Source organism: Poromitra crassiceps, assembly GCF_964638095.1.
Source record: "Poromitra crassiceps genome assembly, chromosome: 29".
Classification (NCBI taxonomy): domain Eukaryota; kingdom Metazoa; phylum Chordata; class Actinopteri; order Beryciformes; family Melamphaidae; genus Poromitra; species Poromitra crassiceps.
Window position 1 is genome coordinate 14,034,881 of NC_139641.1, and position 24,076 is coordinate 14,058,956.

The 24,076-nt window shown below is 45.7% G+C and overlaps 1 protein-coding gene across 8 annotated transcripts in view; it reads right to left on the reverse strand.

The window, feature by feature from the left end:
- Positions 1-7,723: 7,723 nt before the first annotated feature.
- The window catches only part of LOC310800137 (AT-rich interactive domain-containing protein 1A-like), a 53,386-nt gene continuing 37,033 nt past the window's right edge, over positions 7,724-24,076 (reverse strand). For all 8 annotated transcript variants that reach the window (XM_083662718.1, XM_083662717.1, XM_083662715.1 and 5 more), the window contains 6 exons: positions 23,477-23,699; positions 19,739-19,864; positions 16,468-16,564; positions 15,052-15,931; positions 13,673-13,803; positions 7,724-11,048 (listed from right to left, as the gene is read on the reverse strand). In XM_083662718.1, coding sequence (XP_083518844.1) covers positions 9,129-11,048; positions 13,673-13,803; positions 15,052-15,931; positions 16,468-16,564; positions 19,739-19,864; positions 23,477-23,699 — 3,377 coding nt within the window. In that variant the 3' untranslated portion in view covers positions 7,724-9,128. The remainder of the gene's footprint in view (positions 11,049-13,672; positions 13,804-15,051; positions 15,932-16,467; positions 16,565-19,738; positions 19,865-23,476; positions 23,700-24,076) is intronic.

Here is a 24,076-nt window from a genome sequence, read left to right on the forward strand (position 1 = left end):
AAATAAATTGAATGTTGAAACAAATCTGCTCAGGATGCAACTCTTTAACTCTTATTTTGTAAAATGTTGTAGTTGGGTAAAGGGTGTACCGGTACTTGGATTCAGAAATCAGGGAAAGTGGGCACTGAAGCCAAACATGTTTGAGAACCACTGCACTAGAAAATACATTGTTTTTCATTAAGAACATTCAAATGTTGACTTTATTCAACACTGCACTGCATGATTGGAAGAATAGTTTGGGAATTTTCAACGTGAATGAATAAAAAATGGGATATGGGAATTTTGATACTGTCTCAGGTGCCTCAATTTCACCAAAAATATTTGATCTTTACATGTAAACGAAGGAAATCGTAATAACTTGAGGGAATGGCTTGCTAGTTTTGCGTTTTGTAGTAAAGGCGATTTCTTCCCAAAGCGTAGGTTAGCCTTCGAGTTCAAATTAAACCAAATATAATTTGATAAAAGATGGATTTAAGCATTAGCCAATAGTCAAGGGTTAAAGCTAGCTAGTTCTATTGGCTAATGTGTCAGATAAGCTCAATTGTTCATAGGCTGCATTGCAGCTAGGGTCACCATTAAGGCAAAGGAAATTGAATGCCATAGAGTGGCCACTAGAGGGCGCCAAAAGACAAGAATAGAGTTTGTACTCCTTGATACAATGAAACATATTTAAATCTTGAGTCATCCCCCCACACACAAACACACTAGTCTACAGTGGTAGTGGACTGTTCCACACACAAACACACTCAGTTGTGATGTAGGGTAGGAAGCTACATCATGTCAAGATTGCTGTTTATCTGTGTTTTCATCATTTATTCTATATCCTCCTACAACCCCTCGTCTTTCGGCCTGAATGAGGAAACGACTGAATGAAAGATTAATCAAAACGAACATTTAATGGCACGATATTATTTAGGCTTAGAACTAAAAACAAAACCTTTGCACACTACTAGGCTACTGCACATGGTCACTGCTGACACACGCACGCCACGCACGCACATTTCTTGTCCAACTGATGTCATAGGAGGCATTGTGACATCACTGATGATGTCATCGGGGATGTCATAAGACTGATGATGTCATCGGTCATGTCATATAGGATCCTGAACTTCATACCTTCTGATCAGACTTCAGAAGGACACTGTTCCCAGGCTCAGATGATATGGCCAGAATCTATTATAAAATGGTGCAAGTGGGCAACATTCTCCGTTTTTTTGAATGTCTTGTCCCACTGATGATGTCATAGGAGGCATAGTGACATCACTGATGATGTCATCGGTGATGTCATAAGACTGATGATGTCTTGATGATGATGATGATGATGATTTCTTTGTTTCTGAAATGGCTTTTATTTTATTATTTTGCTTTCATATTCGAAATAAACACTTCAATCAATCAATCACAATGTCATCGGTGATGTCATATAGGAGCCTGAACTTCATACCTTCTGATCAGACTTCAGAAGGACACTGTTCCCAGGCTCAGATGATATGGCCAGAATCTATTATAAAATGGAGCAAGTGGGCAATGTTCTCTGTTTGTTTAAATGTCTAGTCCCACTGATGATGTCATCGGTGATGTCAGAAGATTGATGATGTCATCTGTGATGTCATAAGAGCAAAATAATCTTATGATATCAATGATGGGGATGTAGCTCAGTGGTAGAGCGCATGCTTCGCGTTCAATCCCTGGCATCTCCACATATTTTACGGGGTACGGTGGCACAGTTGGTAGCGCTGTCGCCTCACAGCTAGAAGGTCCTGAGTTCGATTCACGCCTGGGACGCTGTGGGCGCTGGAGTTGTGACCCCCCTCCTCAGTGCCCACTGCCCAGGTGGGCTATCTCGTCGAAAGGGCCTTTCTGTGTGGAGTTTGCATGTTCTCCCCGTACCCCCCAGGGGGTTCCTCCGTACATAACACCCCACTAAAAACATGCAGAAGATCGTCATCCGACCAGTGACGACAACATCTGAAGTTGGTCCCCGGGCGCTGGAAAGAAAAAGCGAGCACTGCTCCTGGCCTGCCCCCCCGGAGGAAAGGACAAGCCTGGATGGGTCAAATGCAGAGGACATATTTCACCGGCCACCGTCGGCATGAGTGTGTTGTGGCCGCATGCATGTGTTGAAGTGTTCGTGTGACAATAAAGACGGGCTGCCGTCTGAAATCGTGTTTTTTAATCGTGTCGTGATGTCATAGGCACTGATGTAAACTTAAGGGGCACACACACACACACACCAATAGGGCAGGTGAGGCCACGCAGCAGCCGAGCTGCGAATGTGAGCTGCACAGGGCCAGCGGGCGAGCCCGCGCAGCCTAGGAATCGAGCGCGCAAGATGCCTAGTTTACCAAAAAGTGCCAAAGTCATGGATGCTGTCATGGCAGAGCTTCATGCTGAGCAGAGGCACCACGATTTCAGACGGACAAGCCCGTCTTTTATTGTCACACGATCACACATCAACACATGCATGGCCACAAACACACTCATGCTGACGGTGGCCGGTGAAATTTGTCCTCTGCATTTAACCCATCCTGGCTTGTCCTTTCCTCCGGGGGGCAGGCCAGGAGCAGTGGTCGCTTTCTCGTACAGCGCCCGGGGACCAACTTCGGGTGTTGTCGTCACTGGTCGGATGACGATGACGATCTGATCTTCTGCATGTTTTTAGTGGGGGGGGTTATATACGGAGGAACCCCCCTGGGGGAGCACGGGGAGAACATGCAAACTCCACACAGACAGAAAGGCCCTTACGACGAGATACCCCACCTGGGCAGTAGGCACTGAAGATATGGGGGGGAACACAACCACAGCGCCCACAGTGTCCCAGGCGAGAATCGAACTCAGGACCTTCTGACTGTGAGGCGACAGCTCTACCACTGAGCCACCGTGCCAAACCTCCCTATTGAAGCAAGAGAATGTAGGTGAAGCAGACTGGCTGCTCTCAGGCGTTTGAGAAGGTCCTGCAGGGCTACGAAGGCAGGAACTTGTCACAGTGATGGCAGAGGCTGTTGCAAATCAAGTCTACAAGCTCCTGTCGAAGGAACCCAAAGAGTCCATGTACTTATCAAATGAGTGAAGGACATGATGTATAGTGGGCCAGTAGGACATATCTCCTCTGAAGGACATGATGTATAGGGCCAGCAGGCCCGTAGCCAGGATTTGAGAAATACCGAGGTCATTTTAGCGCGACGAGGGGGGCCCAGGGGGGGCTGTGCCCACCCGGTTATAAAATATTGTCCATTTTAAAGTAAAATGCTTTAATTTGGTGCACTTTGAGAGCCAAATTTAGAGGCTAGATCTATAAAGAACTACAGACATCATGTTAGATTAATATCCTCTTTACTGTGCTGTTGCTTTAAAATGATACAAAAAATAAATGTCCCCCCATATAATATAATTTATATTCTGCATACAGGTCACATGGCAGAATACTGCTCAATTAAATACAATGGCCCATCTACACAAACATCACTTACAGGGGAGTTACTTACCCATTCACTTCAATAGAACTGTCCCCAATAAGTCTAGCCCCAATCTAGCCCCAATGCAAAATCTAAATGTTGTGGTGAGTTATGTCTCTTCCTTCTATAGCACACAGAGAGGAAGCATTTCTGATCAACTGTCATATATCATGTTATTTATGAGGGCTTTAAAACATCAATGACAGATGAATAGATCTGGGGGCCGGCGCTATTTTTCAAAAAAAAGTTTTTTTGTGTGTGTGGTAGGACAGATCTCCTCTGAGCTTATTGCCTACAAACACCAGCGAATGCATGTCAATGTGGGGCGCTAGCCAGACTGATCTAAGAATTGAGCACTGTTTTGTTTGAATCTAAAACATTCTCCTTTACCATCTCCCCCCCATAGCCTACAACACATAGACAGACACAATTCACTTCAACATCTTCACGCACCGATCATGTGTCTATTACAGTGGTTCTCAAAGTGGGGTCCGCGGACCCCAAAGGGTCCTTGAGGGGTGTTCCAGGTTGTCCCCGAGCAAAAATAGGTCATTTATTTTCACTAGAATTCCAACCATAATGTAAACACAATGACATCATGTATGACTTTGGTCATGGGTTTCATACACTCTGTAATGAAACATCTCAAAGTGTGACGAGCCTCCCCACTCTCCTGGTCCTGTCTTGCAGGAGGAGCCTGGAGGTTGGGGTCGTTGGGCTGATTGGGTGCACCTGGGCCCAGTGCACTCATTGCGCTAGAGACCCTCAGGCTCAGATCATTCAGTCTCTCTCATTTTTATCACAGATACTGTGGAAAAAAAACATAATTAATGTTGTCTTGGACTATTTTCAATAATGAAGACTACATTAGCAATCCAGGTTATCATCCCATATTGTATCATCCATTCATTAAATTGCATGCCCCCTTTATTTCTCTCTCCCCCTCTTGCAGCCTCACCCCTAGCAGTTACGTCATTCAGTCATTGATATACACGCCCCGCTCATTCCCCGTCCAATCACTGTCTCCCACGGTTTCCCTCTCTCTGGACTATACCCAATCAGCTCATTTCCCTCGTTTTTCTGCTGGCCAATCAACTGAGTGAGTTGTATAAAAATGCCCATGTAATCTCACTGTGCTGTAACTCACCTATGTGCTGTCCCCTCTCAGTTGCTGAACCTCATCGAAGCAGTGTTTCGCCCCACCTCCTCCCCTGATCACCACCATTGTCGTGGCTCCTGATGAATTCCCTATGGGGGGAATTCTCTATCGTATAAATCACTGACGTCCTCCGCTCATCTCAGGAGATACGTCATCATATCATGGAGCCATTCGCCAAATCTAATTACTATCATTAAAAGTGTATCTGTACCTTCTACCTGTCTCTAGTCTCTCATTATTGAAACGCTATCTGTAGCCCTCTTCATGAGATTCATAGTTCAGTGGCCGATAAAAGTTTTTTTTTTCCAAGATAAAACTGCACATTTTAGAGTGGCCTTTTATATGAGGGATCAGCCGAGCAGCATTTTGGTCAACTGGGGGGAAATGGCAATGGGACCCTATGGAGCCAGCCTTGAGTGTTCTCTCTAGCCCCAGCTGTGCGGCTTACATTTTAAAAACTGCCACAGTTCACCCAACTTTAACACGACATGCATTATATTATACATCAAACTCTTGAGCTACTTCTGCTCTCGCTCAGAATGTCAAAATATAAGCGATGATGTGATGTATAATTGTTGAGATATTAATGTTTGTTTGGCACAACTCATACTAGTTAACTGCCGCGGGCTTCCGCATTTCTGGGGGATTTGTCGTTGTGACTAGGGCTGTGAATCTTCACTGGCCTCCCGATTCGATTCGATTACGATTCAGAGGGCTACGATTCGATTACGATTATCGATGCATCCCTTTTTTCCCCCCAATACATGATTTTTTTTTCTCACTCTCTTTTTTCTCACTGTGTGGCTACTTTTAAAATAAAAATGCATTTGGAATTGCATTGTATTATGATCCAAATAAACAACTGCATGTACTTCCATTATATTTTATTTGATTATTTAAAAAACGTTTTTTTTTTAAATAATCGATTTTTGACATTTGTGAATCGATGCAGAATCGTGCACGTCCGCATCGCGATGCATCTTATAATCGATTATTTTTGACACCCCTAGTTGTGACGTCACGCCGATTCGACCGATTGTGACCAGTGTTTTCTTTTGATATGCCAGTCAGGTGGATGTATTATCATGGCAAAGGAGGAGTGAACACATGAACACCGATTTCAACAAATCTGTGAAGACAATTGGAGAGAAATGATGGTCTCGACCTAGTTTCAAGATGAAGACCAGTCACGCTGCCTCACGCCACACGTGATCTAGAGACATAGCGACCTCAGCATCACATGTAATCCTAGCGTGACGACAAGTGCAGTAATCCCAGAGTGACGTCGTTAATGTCGTCAGTGCAGTAGTGACGCACTTGCCTAGGTGACGGCGTTAATGTCGTCAGTGCCGAGGCCATGACGTGGCAGTATTTATAGCCACGCCGGGCGCACCACGGGGGGGGGTTCTCCGAGCAGATGCCCTCCGGCCTCAAGAAGAGAGGCATCTTGCCACGGAGTCACTACGCCAAAGAATCAGTTGCCATGCTGCCACGCCATCAGAATTAATGCCATACCGCTTCAGGCCATGAATCTTATCGCCATGCCATACTCGTAATAAAGCTTGCTGATTAACCTTACCCTCTGGTCTCTCATGATTGAAATAAGCCTTTTGTGTGCATAGTAAAGTCTTGGATCTGTTTCAACTGATGAGAAACGGGAGCAAAAACAAACATGTTTCATATTTGTGTTCAGTGCTTTAGTTCATAGCTACGTGTAGATTTGAGGAGTGGATGGCGTCTCCTCGGTAATCCAGTGATGCACAGCTTCAGTTACAAATAGCTTTTATGCACTATAACCCTTCACTTCACTTTACAGTATGTCAGTTTTGGGTTAAAAAAAAATCGATATATCGATATTGAATCGATATTCATGTGAAGGAACAAGTATCGATACATAAATTCCAGTATCGATATTTTACACACAATTTTTGTTTTAAATAAACATAGGCTATATTATAGGCTGTGTGTGGTAGTTAAAACATAGTTTCAAGTTGATGTTTATTTATGCTTGTAGTTGAAACAAAAACATAAATACTGTAGGCTACATGTGCATTGTGCATGCACCATGAGCCAGATGTGCAGACCTCAAATCTGTTTGCACTATAATGTTTGTGAACTGGAAATGTTCATGAGCTGTATTTAATTTCATTTAATTTACAAAGCATTTATACTTTATGAAACACTGTTTACAACATGCTGCTGTTCAATGATTGTTGTATAGTGGAAATCTAAATGTGTTTGGCTTCTCACAGAAGACTGTAAAGAAAGAGACAGAAGACTGTAAAGAAAGATAAGATGTTGATTGACTATGTTGGTCATGTTAAAATAAAAAATAATTACATGATGTAACTGCTTGCTTTATGGTCAATTCTTAATGTAAATATTAATATTTTTTAATAATGCACCAGGTTAGAGGGTTCCTTGTACAATTTACATCATTAGTTCTTTGAGAATCTCTTCCATTATCAAAGCAAAACTGGTATTGTAACTAAAATATCGATATCGAATCGTATCGGCAATAGTATCGACTTGGGACCTTGTGTATCGGAATCGTATCGGGATGTCAGTGGCGATACCCAGCCCTACTCAATACCATCACTAGTGTGCGGTTATCTTTGGATGAAACAAGTGGTTATGCAAGAACACTCCTTAGGTCCAGTGAGTATCAAGGTGATATATTCTTTTGAGCCAACCTTTAGGTAAACATACTTATTTTCTACATATGTTGTAGCTGGTTTATCACAAAAACATATGAAGAGTTAATTTGCAAAAACAGGTATCTCCGTTTGGATTTTTTTATCATATTTTATATATTGATGTATTTATACTGTAATTAATTTATTTTTGGGAAATTTCTATTATCAATCATAACTAAAACATATGAAACTGTTGATCTTCACATAAATCACCTCAATGTTTTCTATGTGCACTCCAGGGAGTATCAAACAGATGTTTGTTCATTTTAAGAATGGTGTTTACCTGTTTTTGCAAATGAACTCTTCATATATACTTCTACATCTGCATTCCGTAAAGACCTGCGAAGTCCAGAGGAACAAAACCATCAAACAGCGTACGAAGATTTAATGTACATTTATTCTTACCACGTGGAACATATAGTATAAAGATTTCATACTGAATAAATGATATTCATTGAGCCAAAAAAGGGGAAAGGGTAGGAATTTACATGTCGTCGTAGCTACATAGTCTGAAATACAAATATGCAGAATCCATATTACTGGAGAAAAGTTGTCAAATGTGTAACTTCATCTAGAGTTTTATTTTTGTTGTACCAGGAGATAACAGGTTGTGAGCCAGGTGTGTCTGTAGTTACTACAGAGCTGTGGAGAGAACCAGAGGGGGGCGGGGCTAATCAGTGTGGGGGAGGACCCGGAGTCGGGGGCCACGCCTCCATCCGCTTTGCCAGTTAAGTGTGAGAATAGTGACACAGACAGAGACAGACACAAAGGAAGTGTAATGTACAACATTATATATACACCACAGCAAAGCTGTATTTTGAAGTTGAAAACCAGTCCTAAGAGGGTGATTTCTTTTCATATGGGGTATTTCATACAATCGATGGGGATAAAGAGGAGGTAAGGGTGTTGTAGGTTTCTTGATAACTTTGGGGAAGAAAGCCATTTTTCTCTTTTCAACATCAAACTAAAAATGACCTCAAAAACTCTAGAAGAGCTGCGTTTGCCAGCTTCTCTCTTGTTGTGTTGAGACGTGTGTTTACAGAATGCTTAACACTCAAAGAGCAGTACGGTACAGAAAGTCTCCTACAATCTACTGCACACTGCACAGGCCTCCCCGGTGAACGTGGTCTACGGGACAGACGGCATGTTTGTCTACTGTCATGGCCGACTGGTGAGACTCCAATTATACAGCAACTATAACCAGTAGAGAGGCCACTTTTGTCGAGTCTGGTTCACCTCAGAAACAACAAACCAGTTAACAGACTCATCGTGCCCCTCGAGGGGGAGGAGCTCGGGGCACCGCGTCGTCTCCCAAACTCACTGTAAACGAGACGGCAACTTTGGTTACAGTTTTTGTTTTTCAGCTATTTATTTATTCATTTATCTTTTTTTTATTAAAAAGTACTTTCCCCCCTTCCCCCAAGTGCAGCAGAACAGACACCTTGGTCGCTTCTGCTCCGTGTCGTCGAAGTTGGCATTCGCGTGGCGAGTTTAGTGTCTTTGTTGGGGCGTCCCTCTCTGGTTTTTGTAAGTTAGTGTCACTACTTTGTGGGGCGTCTCTCTGGTTTTGTAAATCCACCGCAGCTCTGTGAGAAGTTCCCCCGCGTTGAAGCGGGACGGCCTGGTGGGGGGGGGGGGGGGGGGGGGGGAGGGGCTCCGAGAATGGAATCTGAAGGGTTTGCATAAATTAAAACAGTCAACGTTGAGCTTTTCCCCGCCCCTTTTTACACACACACACAAGCCAGGTTACCAGGGAAGAAGAGAGGGGGGCAGGGACAACACCCTGAAAGAGGCGGAGCCACGGCTCCCTAACAGCTGTCATGACTGGCCGATCAGAAAGAGTACATCGCAGACGACGTGCGACACCAGCGAGTTCATGAGGGGCGACACCGAGAGGTCCAGGAGCCGAGACTCGTATAGCGTGAACTCGGAGTGGTTCTCCTCCACCTTGGCTAGGGCGTGCAGCGCGCGGGCCGCCCGCCGCATCATGTCCGGGCTGGTCGGCTCGAAGTGCGCCCCCTGCAGGTGCAGCAGAGAGCTCTGGCTCTGCTGCAGCTGCGTGGCCGCCAGGCTGTCCTCCAGGAAGCCCAGCAGGTTGCCCACGCTGCCCTTCTGGACGGCGATGGCGCGCGCCGCCAGGCTGTCGCCCTGCGCCAGGTTGGCCAGCAGGACCACCGCCATCTCCCGGCACACCGGCACCTTCCGGTCGCCGATGAGCCGCACCAGGATGCCGTACAGCTTCTCCAGCCGGGCGAACGGCGGCGTGGCCAGGACCAGGTCCACGTTGTTGTCCTGGATGCTCAGCTTGCTCAGCGTCTCCAGGACCAGTCTCTGAGGGGACAGGGCGCTGAGGGGGCCCAGGGTGGGGAAGGGGTCCTGGGCCTCGGCCGAGGGGCACACGGCCCAGTGGAGGAGGCCGTCCAGCAGCGGCAGGCAGATGCTCTCGGGGTAGACGGAGAGGTCCAGCTGGCCCGAGATGTTGGCCAAAGTGACCAGCGTGTTCTCCCGCAGGAGCTCCAGACAGTCCCACCACCACTCGTCCCGCTGACCCACTCCCTCGTCGGTCTCCTCGTCCTTCTCGTAGGTGAGCGGGGCCTGTTTGCGCTCCGGGTGCCTGTGGTGGAGCAGGATGAGGCGTCCCAGGAGCAGGAGCAGCCCCGGGTGTTTGGACATCTCGTCGTCGTTGCCCGGAACGAAGGAGAGGCTGCGGACGATGTTGGAGATACAGATGCAGCGGCGGGCTAAAGAGTCCTGCCAGTTAGCCAGTGTGATGAGCGGGCCCTCGTCTTTGCTGTGAGGCTCATCTTCCAGGATGGTGCCGACACGCTGGACCAGCTGGGACAAATCACTGCTGCTGGAAGGGACGGATCGGTTATTCTCCTGGTGAACTTTAACTCCCTCTTTCTCAAATGTCTTGATCTCATCGGCCGCCGTCTTCTCCTCGCCGCCGCTGACCGAGGAGCCGGCCTTTTCCGACACCGACGCTTTCTCCGAGGGAGTCGTTTGTTTCGGCCCGTCCTCTTCGTCCCGACTCTTCCTTTTCTCCTCTTCCATCGCGAAAAAAAAGTCCCGCAGGTATTCGTCGGGGACTTTCCTCCTCGTGGCCACCGCGGGGACGGGGACTCGCGGGCGCGACTCCAGGAAGTCTTTGCGCGGCTCAAAGTGTGTCTGGATGTGCTCGGTGGAGTCTCCGCCTCCGGCGCTCCAGTGCAGCAGGCCGCTGTCGAACTCCTGCACTTTGCCGTGAGCGCCGGAGCGGCCGGGCCCAAACGGGTCTTTCTTTCGTACCACCTTGAGGGGAAGCTTGTCGAACTTGCTGGCCTGCTTGGGCCTCTCGTGGGCGGCGGGCGCCGACTGCGACGAGTCGGGCTGCCCGGACGAAGACGACGAAGCCTTCCCCTTCTTCTCGTCGTCCTCCGCCGCCTTCTCGTCTTGACCCCGAGACTCCGACGAGCACTGCCGCTGCTCTGCCTCCTCCTTCACACGAGCCGGCCCCTCTGTTGCCCCTTCCTCCTTCTCCTCCTCCTCCTCCTCTTCGTCCTCATCCTCCTCGTCCTGCTCCATGTCGTCGACCCGCGGCTCCTCGTCTTCCACGCTGTCCCAGTCTCGGTTCAAGGCGTCGGGATCGAGTAGTGTCCTCTGGCCGGGGTCGCCCACCTCGTACTCCCGCAGGATGCCAAAGATTTCAATGAGGCAGCGTCGGAAATACTCAACCACCAACTCCAGCAGGCCAGGCAACTGTAGAGAGAAACATATGAAACATTATGGTCAGTAATACTCAACCACCAACTCCAGCAGGCCAGGCAACTGTAGATAAAGTAAAGGTAAAGTCCCACTGATTGTCACACAATGTGTGAAATTTGTTCTCCGCATTTGACCCATCCCCTGGAGGAGCGGTGAGCGGCAGCAGCGCCGCGCTCGGGAATCATATGGTGATCTAACCCCCCAATTCCAACCCTTTGATGCTGAGTGCCAAGCAGGGAGGCAAATGGGTCCCATTTTTATAGTCTTTGGTATGACTCGGCCGGGGATCGAACTCACGACCTCCCAGTCTCAGGGCGGACACTCAGACCACAAGGCCACTGAGCTGGTGTGGTAGAGGGAAACATATTAAACATTATGGTCAGTAATACTCAACCACCAACTCCAGCAGGCCAGGCAACTGCAGAGGGAAACGGTGAAAATATTAAACATATATTTTATATATATATTTATTATATATATTTATATATATATTAGGGTGTATTCACACCTGTAGGTCGTTTGCTTTGTTCCGATTCAGGTACTTCATTGATACAATTGTTACAAAAGTTTTGTTTTAGTCCCATCTATAGCTGTGTTTTTATTACAGTTTTTCGCAAAATAATTGCGATATTTCTACAACTTCGACAATGTACAATTGCGACTTGTAGGCGTTTCCATTGAAGTTGAGTTTGAGTGACGGCGCGCACACCTGAACGCAATTCCCCGTTGCAGCAGCTGCCACAGTGATTACGCACGGGGATCTGCCCCATATCCCGTCCCCTGCATGCTCAAATCCAACCAATGGTCAATGCAAATCACCACATGAAGTTACAACGCATATAAACGAGCCTGATTATCAATTCAAAAGAAAATGAGTGTCAACATATTGCTGGCTGCAGTGAATGCAGTGAGCGCGAGAGGCAGAGGAAAAAAGGTAGCCTACAACTGCGCGCACACAGACAGGCAGCCTGTCACCATGGACCGTTTCTGTCATTAAACATGATCTATTTTCCCCAGCTCCGCTTTTGCACAACACTCGTCTTTCTGCTAGGTAGCGTTGCTTAAAAGTTTTCCACTTGCTGCGGAGGTTTTGCCACGGCGAACCCTTTCTCCCTCATTTTCCTTTCATTTTCCGCTCCTTTTCCAAAGGAGAAGATGGGTCACATGACATGCAAATGCGAAAAATGCGTTTCCATTAAACTTTTGCGATAAACTGCTATATCGACACGTCTGAAAAACCACCTCATGAGAGTGCAAAAACTTTTTGCGATATTTGGGAGGTTTTTCGAAATTTACGTGTTTCCATTACCCAATTTCTATTGCGATATTTAGATTTTGCGCATTTCTGAGGGTAATGGAAACACGACTTATGTTGCTGTGTGTCTGTAACTTGATGTTGAGGGAGGGATCGGGAGAGAGATGGAGAAAGTTATTTATTTATTTATGTAGGCTATGTAGCCTATGTATTTATTTAGCCTATTTAGGCTATCGGGAATTTGGAGATAGCAGATCAAAGACCCTCGCAACTTCGATCTGCTATATCACGGAGACTTGAGATTAGCCTACACGTAGGCTATATGAACACCTGTCCTGTCAGGAATCAAATATTAATAAATAATTTAATAATAGCCTACGGACATTTTGACATCTCTGACTGCGGTGTCAGAGAAGAGAACGTTGTCCAGGCTACGCTCCATCATGAACAATGACTCGCATCCACTCCATGACGTGCTAGTCAAACACAGGAGCACGTTCAGTGAAAGACTGATTCCACCTAGATGCAAGACGGAGAGGCACAGGAAATCATTCCTGCCTGTGGCCATTGGTCTATTTAATGCCTCTCTTAAAGAGCACCTCGGAGACACTCAGTCTCCCTGGGACTGAGCCAGCCGATAGGTTAACTGTGCCTGGCTGAGCCACGTGTAACGTATAGGGCAAGCCGACTTAATATAAATCACGTGCAATATGTGCAATATGTCACAGGCAATAATGTTAATTGACACGGAATGTATACTATACTTACTCTACGTATTGGTATTTTGCTACTTAGACATTCTACTTATTTTGTGCTTTTGCTTCTATCGCATTACTAGTTATTCTATGCTATGTTGTGTTTTTCTGCTTACTGCTTAATATTGCATTACTACGGTTTATTTTTATTTTTATTTTATTTATGCTATGTGTGTTCTGTGAGCGAGCTACTGTAACTTGTCCCAATTTCCCCCCGGGGATCATTAAAGTCTTTCTGATTCTGATTCTGATTCTGAGATTGTATTTGATCACTTCAGCCTGATTCCATTTACACCTGGCGTTAACATGCATTTTCTGCAATCTGATTGCAATCAGATTGCAAAAATGGTTGTCCTCTCAATCCGCATAAAGTTGCTGTATCCAGATTGAGAGGACACATTGCATTTACACTTGTGTTCAATGTGTACACAATGCATCCCTGACCACCTCCGGAGGTGGTTTGGCCGATCAGATTGCCATCCTTCTTCAATGCGTTTTGGGGGGTGTTTACACCTGGCATTTTCAAGTGATAAAACACAATCTGATTGCAATCTGATCACAGAAAACGCATGTTAGCGCCAGGTGTAAATGGCCTCATATAGACTCACCGTGTTGAGATTGAAGGTGGAAATACTGCCGTCGTCGTACAGGAGAATGTTGATGGTATCTAAGGCCCACGTGCTCTCGGCCAATAAGCCGGACTTTAATGACATCATGACTCTCCAGGCCTCTGGGGTTCCTGCGTGACGTGAGAGAAAAAACACAAATACTAAATATTAATAATAATAATAATAATATTGACTAATTCCCAAGCAAAAACTTTGAAGAAATGTGGACAAGCTAAATTGACTGAGCGACACTTAAAGCCCCCCTCCAGTGTATTTAGAAGAGATTTCACGTGTTTTTCCCTATTTCGTTGACAAATAACCTGATTTGGGGCTCAAAGTCCGAATAATAAGCCGTTGGTAAAAAACGGGTGATGACGTCAGACATTATGGTTGTCAACGAGTGACGTATGATAGACTGATAATACAATATTTACAATAGATACCCTCTGGATTTAGCTAGCTGTTAGCTACATCTGCTAACTGTGTGTTCACCAGGCTTCAAAACGCCGCGATAGTCACTTTTAACCAGTTTCAAGTCACGCTCTTTCCATAAAGTCCATCAGCGTTTACATCTGTCAGTCTGTTTGTTGACAATAAGCGATATTTTTGTCTTCTAAAGTAATGGTTTTCACAGAGAAACAGTATGGCCGCCACTTCCGTGTTATCGCAGACAAAGATTATACTGAAGACAAGAGAAGACGCTCTTCTGCTTTACACCTGCAGTCATGCTGCAGTGGAACATGAGTGAAACAAACTATGAGGCTTCGGTTCTTATCGGTGTAAGCTCTTGGGCACAAGGTGATGTGCGTCGGAACCGCCATGAATTTAGCCACACACACAAAAAAGGGAAAGAAAAAGCTAAAAACATTTTTCCGTTTTAAAGTGTAAAACGGAAAACGAAAACGAAAAAGGAAAAACAACGGAAAAACCAGAAAATTAAGAAAAAGAAACGGAAAAACAAAAACAAAAAAAACTGATTCCCCCCCCATTTCGTTTTTTCAATTTAAAACCATTGAAAATGGGTTATACTTGAGCACCCTGACCTGGTCTATTTATTTTTAGACATTTTTAATACTGAATGAATGTTTAATACTAATGTTATGTTAAATTATCTCTGTCTTAACCTGTTGGCACAGGAAAAGAACATTTGAAAACATACATAAATACCCATTGTAATAGGTGGAGCACATCAATAAACTATGTGTCATATATTTATTTAGGTAGAAATTAAATTTTTGATGGCACAAGGGTTTTCTGGTCCAATTTTTTTTGCCGCGAAAACTGCCACGCTTAATATTGTTTGGCCCGCGACTCCTTATATATTTCTGTATGCGGCCCCACAAACCAAAAAAGTTTGGCCACCCCTGATATAGTCATACCGATATCTTTCATGGTGAGTCGCCGGCGTGGTTTCAGGAGAGGATGGGTAGCCTCTATGGAGCCCGGGGGGAAAGGCATGTCTCGCCTCATCAGAGGCGACTGCACTGAAGGGGGCGCTATGTGAGACGCAGGCACCGGGGGGCCCGCCTTCTGCATCTTCATCCCTCCGGACATGTAGGGCGATTTACTGGGCGACGTCCTGCTCTCCAGGGGGCGGGGCATGGAGGCGGGACTGGAAACCTGCGGAATGTGGTTCTGCACGCCCTGCGGGGACTGGTAGTTTACGGACTGTACGGAACGGGACATGGGCTGGCCCGGTCCCCCGGGACCAAAGGGAGGCTGCCGCGGGCCCATCTGACCGCCCCACTGGCCGCCGCCGTCGTGGTTCATGCGCTGCTCCGACGACATCAGCTCCTCGGGGCGGTTCATGCCGGGGTAGCCGCCGGGCCCCTGCGCCGGGCCCCCGGGGCCGCCGCCCGGCCGGTTGGGGTAGTTCTGATAGTTCATGTCGCCGCCTCGTCCCGGCCACATGCCCGCCGGAGGCCCCTCGGGGCCGCCCGGCTGCATCATCTGAGGGGGCATGCTGGGCGGAGCGTTGGGCCCCGGCGCGCCCTGCATCCGCTCCCGGCCGAAGGGGAAGGGGAACTGATTGCCGGGGGGGCCGGGAGGCCGGCGATCGGGGCCGGGGTAAGGCCCGCTGCCGCTGTACTGATTGTACGACTCCTGCTGTCCTGTAGGGGGCGCAGAGGTGCCTCCCGGTTGTTGCTGTTGTGGCTGCTGCTGCTGCGGTGGTTGTTGTCCACCGGGGAAGGGCCCGCTGTACTCTGCTTCATGGCGTTTTGCTGGAGGGTAACCCCCTTCCACAGGACGCTTGTAGCTCTGGACATCAAAAGGGTTCAGAGTGAGGCAGATCATTTCACCCAGAAATGACATAAAACGTGATTCTTAAATATGAGATTACTTCCTGAACCAAATCTATACTTTAACACTGAAAAGCAAAACTTTTGACATCTTTATCTTTATTGTTTATTTGAGCAGGGACAGTACACAATAAATATATTGCACCAGAAATAGCTAAAAGCTCATTTGCATCTGTAGTCCCTGGGCACACAGAGTCTTGTGCGCACACAGTACATATCAAATACAGAAATACAAGAAAATCCTAGTGTCTAAACAATCAAGATACATGGTACAAAAATGATGATACTTACTATTAGCAAGGTACAACAGTACTACAACAACAACAACAACAGTAAAATAGAACACAGAGGTAGATAGCAATCCCCTAAGATCACTTAGTGGTAAATGAGGAGATGGTCAGAAATAAATAAATAATATCAGGACACAACAACAACAACTGATTCCAGTGTATTGTGGGTAGTGTGAGAGTGTGTCGGGGAGGGAGGATCATTTACCTGTTGTTGCTGTGGGTACATTCCAGGTTGCTGATTGGGGTAGGAGCCACTAGGGGGCGTTCCCTGGCCAGGATACGGATTACCATAGGAATCATGCCTGCAAACATTAGTTCCCGTCAGCTTCACCATCAAAATATGATGCATGACCGTCTACTCATTAGTCAATTAACTCATGGACAAATGTTACAGACGCATACAATCAGTGTATATAGGTTGAGGCGATGTCTCGTCATAGACGCTGGGTTAGCTGGCTCAGCCTGGCTGGGGGCGTGGTCAGGGTGGGGTAAATTCCCCCATTGTATCCATTCACCATGGCGTGGTCAGGGACTGAGCTCTGCCACCCATGCATATGGGCATAGAGCGGCATAGAGTAGGACTGTGCATCTTCACTGGCATCACAATTCGATTAAGATTCACCCGTCAACGACTCAATTCCACGCTGCATCATCATGATACATCTCAATTTATCACATCCTCAATTTTCTATATTAACGCACACGGCTACTTTTTCATCGATTGCTACGAGCAGGCAAATAAATATGAACTCCTTTTTCATTTAGAAAGTGCTCAAAGTACATGTTAAACATAAACGTCTTATCATTCAAGTAAATTGTTTGCTATTGTCATTTATATCCACAACCTTCCACCTAGGACAAATTATTTCACTTTTGCCAATCGTGTGCACGAAGCTTTCAATTTCAGATATCCACTATTGCATTTTGATATCAGAATGATTTTCACTGAACTGAACGTCTTTATTGATATTTTGCTGTGTAAATTTCTTATCCTTGTTTAATTGTAAAGGTTAGGTCATACCAAATAGGGTTTCGAGTCAAGTCTGGCAGAGCAGTGAATTCAATGATGCACACAGATGGCATTAGGTCGAGGAAAGAGATTCCCTGTATATCAGTATATAGTAGTATATTATATTATTATCCCTGTATATCAGTATATAGTAGTATATTATATTATTATCTCTGTATATCAGTATGCTGGACTGCAAACTTCGGTGAAAACATCTACAGGACAGGTCAGGTAGGCTATTAGTCAGATGAAAATCTCACAGTAGGCTAAACCAGTGGTTCTCAAATGGGGGTCCGCGGAGGCGTTTAGCGGAGGAATACGGTAGTTGTACGGTTGGGAGGAAATAGTGCCGAATGAGAGGGCAGTTTGACGGTAAAGCGCTGAAAATTGTCAAAATAGAGCGTGCATGTACACTGATATTGATTTGTTTAGGTGGGCGTTGTTTTAGGTGGCTAAATTACGTTTTAGTTTTTGGACCCCTGTACTAGAGAGACAGAGCTGTGGAGGCTGTTGCTTCAGAGTGCTGGGTCTCGATAGACGGTGCGCTCAGCGCCCAGATCACTGTACCTATTTCAGTTAAGCCCTTTTCCCACATGCGCTTTGTACCGCTAAATGACCGGAACGTGGTCTAATGCCTGCAAGTGGGAAAGGCGCCGTGCCGGTATAAGCGCGACCCCGTCGTCCCCGACATTTCACCAGTTTCGAGCCAGTCAGAAGAGCGGTATGCTCTTAAGGGGACGCAAGTGGAAACGGGTCCAGTCATTTTCCGCGACAGCGGTCCTTCAATCATGGGCGAGGAGTAGCCTACACACGTTGCTTAATGTTCCAGCGGGCATAATCTAATCATTCGCGCACATTAAAGCAAACTGGCGAAATGATCTTGTGATAGCCTAATAAGAGCAGTATGTCAGCTTGCTGATTTCCGAAGGCAACCCCGGACACATCAAACGAAGCCAGTCTGTAAAAAGTGCTTCAACGCGACGCAGGTGAACGGATAAACATCGAACCAGCAACTATTTCTCTCAGACACGGATCCCAACTTCTTCAAAGTGCATCATCTAATCATTCGCGCACATCAAAGCAAACTACTTCCAGATTTCGCTTGTGCATTTTGCTTTCTCTACATACATACAAGCGTTGAGCAGCTTGCAAGCCTTTCTCGCTGTGTCTGTCCGTGGCTGCTGCTCTCGAGCAGAGAGGGGAGGGGGAAATCGGCTGTGTTTATTACGCTGGCGGCTTGACGCTGCTCTTAAGTCAAACGAGTGTGATTTATTGTGTGACAACTGACAAGCGAACTTATTTCGAGTTTTGCCGACCCCCCAAATAAGCTCCCCCCTCCCCCCGCCCCCCCCCCCCCCCAACATACTGGCAAATTCGCTGATAGATTCCCACATGCGCGAGCCGAATGTGAAGGGAAATGTCCGATATTGACTTACAGGTAATTTTCCGGTACGCATGTGGGAAAACGGCTTTAGTGTATCAAACTAGCTGATAGGACCCCACTTCAAACAAACCCAACGAGCCCTTTAAAGCTGAACATTAGTGGGTCTAGAACAGTTGCCCCGCATGCGGCCCCCGACCTCACTCAGTGTGGCCCCTGGGTCAATAATTATTATAATTTTTTAATAAAAAATTACAAGGCGGACGTTTTTGGTTAGGTTAGACCACCAAAATCAGTCTTTTTATTTTACTGTACAACCCAGAACATTGCGCTAATGGCGTTAGCATTGTCCCTCCACATACTGTTTAATGTTATCATTTGAGCTAACGCTATTGTAACAAACTATTATCCAGGATGCACATTGCACATGCAACATTATTAATCTGATTAACCCATTGATACCTGATGCAGCATTTGTGTGTATCCCTTTAAGACCGGTTCACGGTCTTAAAGGGATACACACACAAATGAGGGATATACCGGTACACACAAATGCTGTATCAGGTATCAATGGGTTAATATCACATATTTGGGTGATGTACCCCATCAAATTGCTGTAGCGGGCTGTTTTAAAGCCAGAGCAAAATTTGAATATGAAAAATATAACTGTTGGTATAATAAACTTTGATTACCAGTCCTTTTCATCAAATTAGTAACTATAATTGGGAGTGATGGTGTTACAGTAGGCTACTGGTGGAAGTGCACGGTCACAATCTGGCCCCCTGGTAGCGAGGATTTTTTTTTTGTGGCCCTCTCTATCATCAAAGTTGCCCATCCCTGGTCTAGAACTACCATAGTCATACAAAACCCAGACAGACTTTTAGGGCAATTCTAAAAAACCTTTAAGAGTCCTGGAACTGATCATTTTCCAGACTTGTGTAGGAACCCTGTACATAAACAATAAACATAAACCACAAAAACAATATTTGTTCGATATCATAAGGGGATGATCGGTTTGGTTTCCAGTGGCAAAAGGATTTAAATCTACAACAGCTGGACCAACAAGTGGCCATGTTGTGAACTGACCGTGGCTGCTGTGGTGGGAAGCGGTTTGGCGAGTACATCCCCGCGTCGGCGTTGGCAGGCATCATAGGGTTTGGCTGAGGAGCGCCCGATCCCATGTTGCCCTCTGGGCCCATTCCTTGCTCCGATCTGGTGACAAACACCACAACAATAACGGGGGTATGTTTTTTTTTTCATATTTTGCTCCACAGACATCAAACAAAGAGATCATCAAAACCAAGCAATAAGACAATACATTTGAGACTAGACCCAGGGTATACCAGGGTGGGAAATCTCGCTCTGTTTGTCGACACGACCAGTCAAGTCACTTCAACAGCTAACCAACCATTCTTTGGAGGGCCTATATTCTATTCTTACATTTCAGTTTGATGGTGAAATAATGACACCAAAAACTCAAAAGGAAGGATTCCGCACACTTAAATCTATGCCAAAAGTTCACTTTCTCATTCAGTAAAGTGAACTTTTAGCATAGATTTAAGTGTGTGGAATCCTCCCTTTTCAGTTTGGACTCATTGACGCTTCCAGCAGCTTAACAAAAATATTGAGCGGGGTGGTGGAGCGATAGTTATCCTGCAAAACGATGACACCAGCCACTTCATTAAGAAACTAATCTACCAATTTGTCCTACAGACAAACAATTCCCATTCCCCACACACTAAGACATATATTAGAAATAACGACGATGTTCTTCAACTTTGTCATTATAAGCACTTCCTAAGAGAAAACCCCGGCTCTAATGGACAACAATTCAAGTGTTGGTATTGCTTGTGCGAGAATTGTGAAAGAACGAGAGGAAATACAATTTTCTTATGATTGTAAATATTGATGTCATATTTGTATTATGTGTGTGTTACCGTCTGACACAACTGAAGTCGTGCACGCTCTTTCTCCTACAGTTTTCACACTACATAGACATGTGGGACCTCAGAACGTGCAGCCTATTGAGGAGGAGGTGTGCCTAGCCTGGTAAACCAGCCCCGTCACGTGAACTCACATTTCATTTGGTTTTCTGCGTGACGGTCTGACCCCAAGGCACTGGGAGGGTGTCAATCAGCGACTGCGCTGTGATTGACGGCGCAAGTTGCCCAATCGGGAACGCCACTAGCACTGCACTAACAAAACAATAATGGCCGCCTCCTTGCCTGATCGTCTCGAGGAGTCATGTCAGCGTTTGTCTAGTTTAAACAGCCATAAAGTGCAGTTATTGCAGAAATAGACTCAATAACAACAATTAAACGAGTACAGGAGTATCGCCGCAACTGCAGAGTTTCTCGGCGGAAAACATGGTAAATGGCCTGCATTTATATAGCGCTTTTATCCAAAGCGCTTTACAGTCAGTACCGTAAATTCCGGACTATAAGCCGCGGCTTTTTTCCCGTTTTTTGGCCCCTGCGGCTTATATAACGGTGCGTCTTATCTATGGATTTTTTCAGAAAAAAAAAAAAAAAAAAAAAAAAATCTCTCTTTTTTAGCACTCTTTCTAACTATAAATCCACTTCTGTTTTAATTTCCTCTCTTGCCCTCTTTTCACCACACCGCGGACACTGTGTGCACTGTAAAAATAAACAACGGTGGTGTTGTGTTATGTTGTTTTGTTGAAATGTTGTAATACGGTAAATGGGAGCTTCCTCAAACAGCCATCTCTTCCCGACAATCCCCTCTGTGCGTGACCACTTACATATGGTAATTACGGTAAGCAAACGGCCACTCGGGCAACAACTCCCTCCCCCGACTACCAGGAGAAAATCACAAACTTCGGCGAATTCACACAAAGGAAGATCAAGGAATATTCACAACAAGACGAGCAGTAGAAGCAACACTCTCACTTACCATGGGGAAGGTACGCAGAAATTCACACGAGGCAGCTTTCAAGTTGAAAGCAGTCAATCTCGCATTAAAAGAGAGCAGCCGCCGATCAAACAGAGCAGCCGCGCGTAACCTGGGCAAAAGGGACTGTCCGTCCGGGGGAGAACTACTGAACAACTCCCTCCCGACTATCAGGAGAAAATCACAAACTTCGGCGAATTCACACAAAGGAAGATCACGGAATATTATAGGAGTGTGAAAACATCCACAATTACCAACGGGTTCCAAAACGCTGGACTGCTGCGGGATGAAGAGGATGACGCCACGGGGACTGCCCCCTAGTCCGATACCTCACGAGTCCGATACCTCACGAGTCCGACACCTCATGGTTTTGGGTTAGGGTCTGGGGGAGGTTAGGTTTAGGCGTGGGGGTGGGAGAGGTTAGGTTTTGGGTTAGGGTCTGGGGGATGTTAGGTTTAGGCGTGGGGGTGGGAGAGGTTAGGTTTTGGGTTAGGGTCTGGGGGAAGTTAGCCTCTTTTTTCGGACTCGTGAGGTGTCGGACTCGTGAGGTATCGGACTCGTGCCATGGCACCTGAAGGAGAGAGGAGAGTGGTTGACGAAGCCACCCTGAACCTGTTCGTTTCCGACACTGAAGATGAGGACTTTGGTGGTTTCAGTACGCAGGAAGAAGAGGAAGACGAGGATTAGTGACTTGACTTCTCTGGTTACAGGTTTGCTGCACATATACGGTAGCCTATTGTTGTGTGATTTTGTCTGGGGATTAGTGACCTGACTTTTGTTTTGTTTTGTTGAAATGTTAATAAATGGGAGCTTCCCCAAACAGCGATCTCTTTCCCGACATTCCTCTCTGTGCACGAACCCTTTCATATGGTAATTAAACATCAAAACACCCGCGGCTTATAGTCCGGTGCGGCTTATAGAAGAAAAAAATAGTCAATTTTGGTCCCGCGGCTTATACACCGGTGCGTCTTATAGTCCGGAATTTACGGTAGGTACATTCACCCATTCACACACCGATGGCGGCAGGTTACCACGCAGGGTGCTGGCACACCAACGGGAGCAATTTGGGGTTCAGTGTCTTGCAATTAAACAGATCAGAGATTGCGATATGAATTTATTATTCTAGAACTCCGATACAAACATGTGCCACTGTTGCTACACAACTTCCATTTTTAAACGCCCTACTTTTTTCAGATCACAATTTGACCGGATTTTTCCCCCCAATTTTTGCAGCAACAAATCTGACGAAGTCTGACATGACATACAACTCAAAACATGTGTGTATTGGGGGTGAATACCAGCAAAACCCCCACACATTTCCAGATATTTGGTCAACTTTTAAGCCTTTTCAAGACCTGGAAATGGTCTAATTTGTCATACTCTTCCTGACCCCTGACTAGGGCTGTGAATCTTCACTGGCCTCACGATTCGATTCGATTACGATTCAGAGGGCTACGATTCGATTCGATTACGATTATTGATGCATCTCGATGCATCTTAAATCGATGCATCACTTTTTTCCGCAATACATGATTTATTTTTTCTCACTTTCTTTTTTCTCACTGTGTGGCTACTTTTAAAATAAAAGTCCATTTGGAATTGCATTGTATTATGATCCATAATTAAAATAAACAACTGCATGTACTTCCATTGTATTTTATTTGATTATAATCTATTATTATTATTATTATTTTAATAATAGATTTGTGAATCGATGCAGAATCGTGCACGTCCGCATCGCGATGCATCTTATAATCGATTATTTTTGACACCCCTACCCCTGACCTGCATAGAAACCCAGAGGTTTGCCTGGCCCCCATGTATTGACCACATGTATGGGCATTAGTTAAATCAGCAGTGTCCTGGACCTTCAACATGCCATCTTCCCAGGCACTTCCTGGTTGCCATGCTTACCTCCTGTCGTAGCCTGGTCCATAAGGATACTGCTGTCTGGGCCCCAGAGGCATGGTGGCCATGGGCCCCGGTGGCCCTCTGTTAAACGGCGGCTGCTGCTGCTGCTGCTGCTGTTGTTGTTGTTGTTGTTGTTGTGGCGGGGGCGGCTGTGATTGTGGCTGTTGCTGCTGTTCAGCCACACCGCTGCTCGGGCCTTGGCTCGCAGGCAGAAACTGTTCCCCGACTGGAAGCACATGTTCAGAAGCCCATTAATGACATGATGATTCATTGAAGTAGATCAGTGTTTCTCAAACTCTTTCAGACCCAAGGACCACTTAACCAATAAAAAAAAACTCGGGGACCACCTAACTCCCAAAACATCCCCAAAAACAATAGGCCTACTACCGGTACTTCAACTGTAAATTACAAATTACAGGCTAATTAAATGACAAATAGCATTAAGGCTGTACAATTAATCAAATTTCTGGCTTGCCACAATTATGAAAACAAGATAACCGATATAAAAAATATATATAATTTATTTTAGTCCATTTACCTTTTTTTTTTTTTTTTTACATTTATTTCTCCTTTTCAGTTTCATATTCAAAGTTCAAAGAAAGT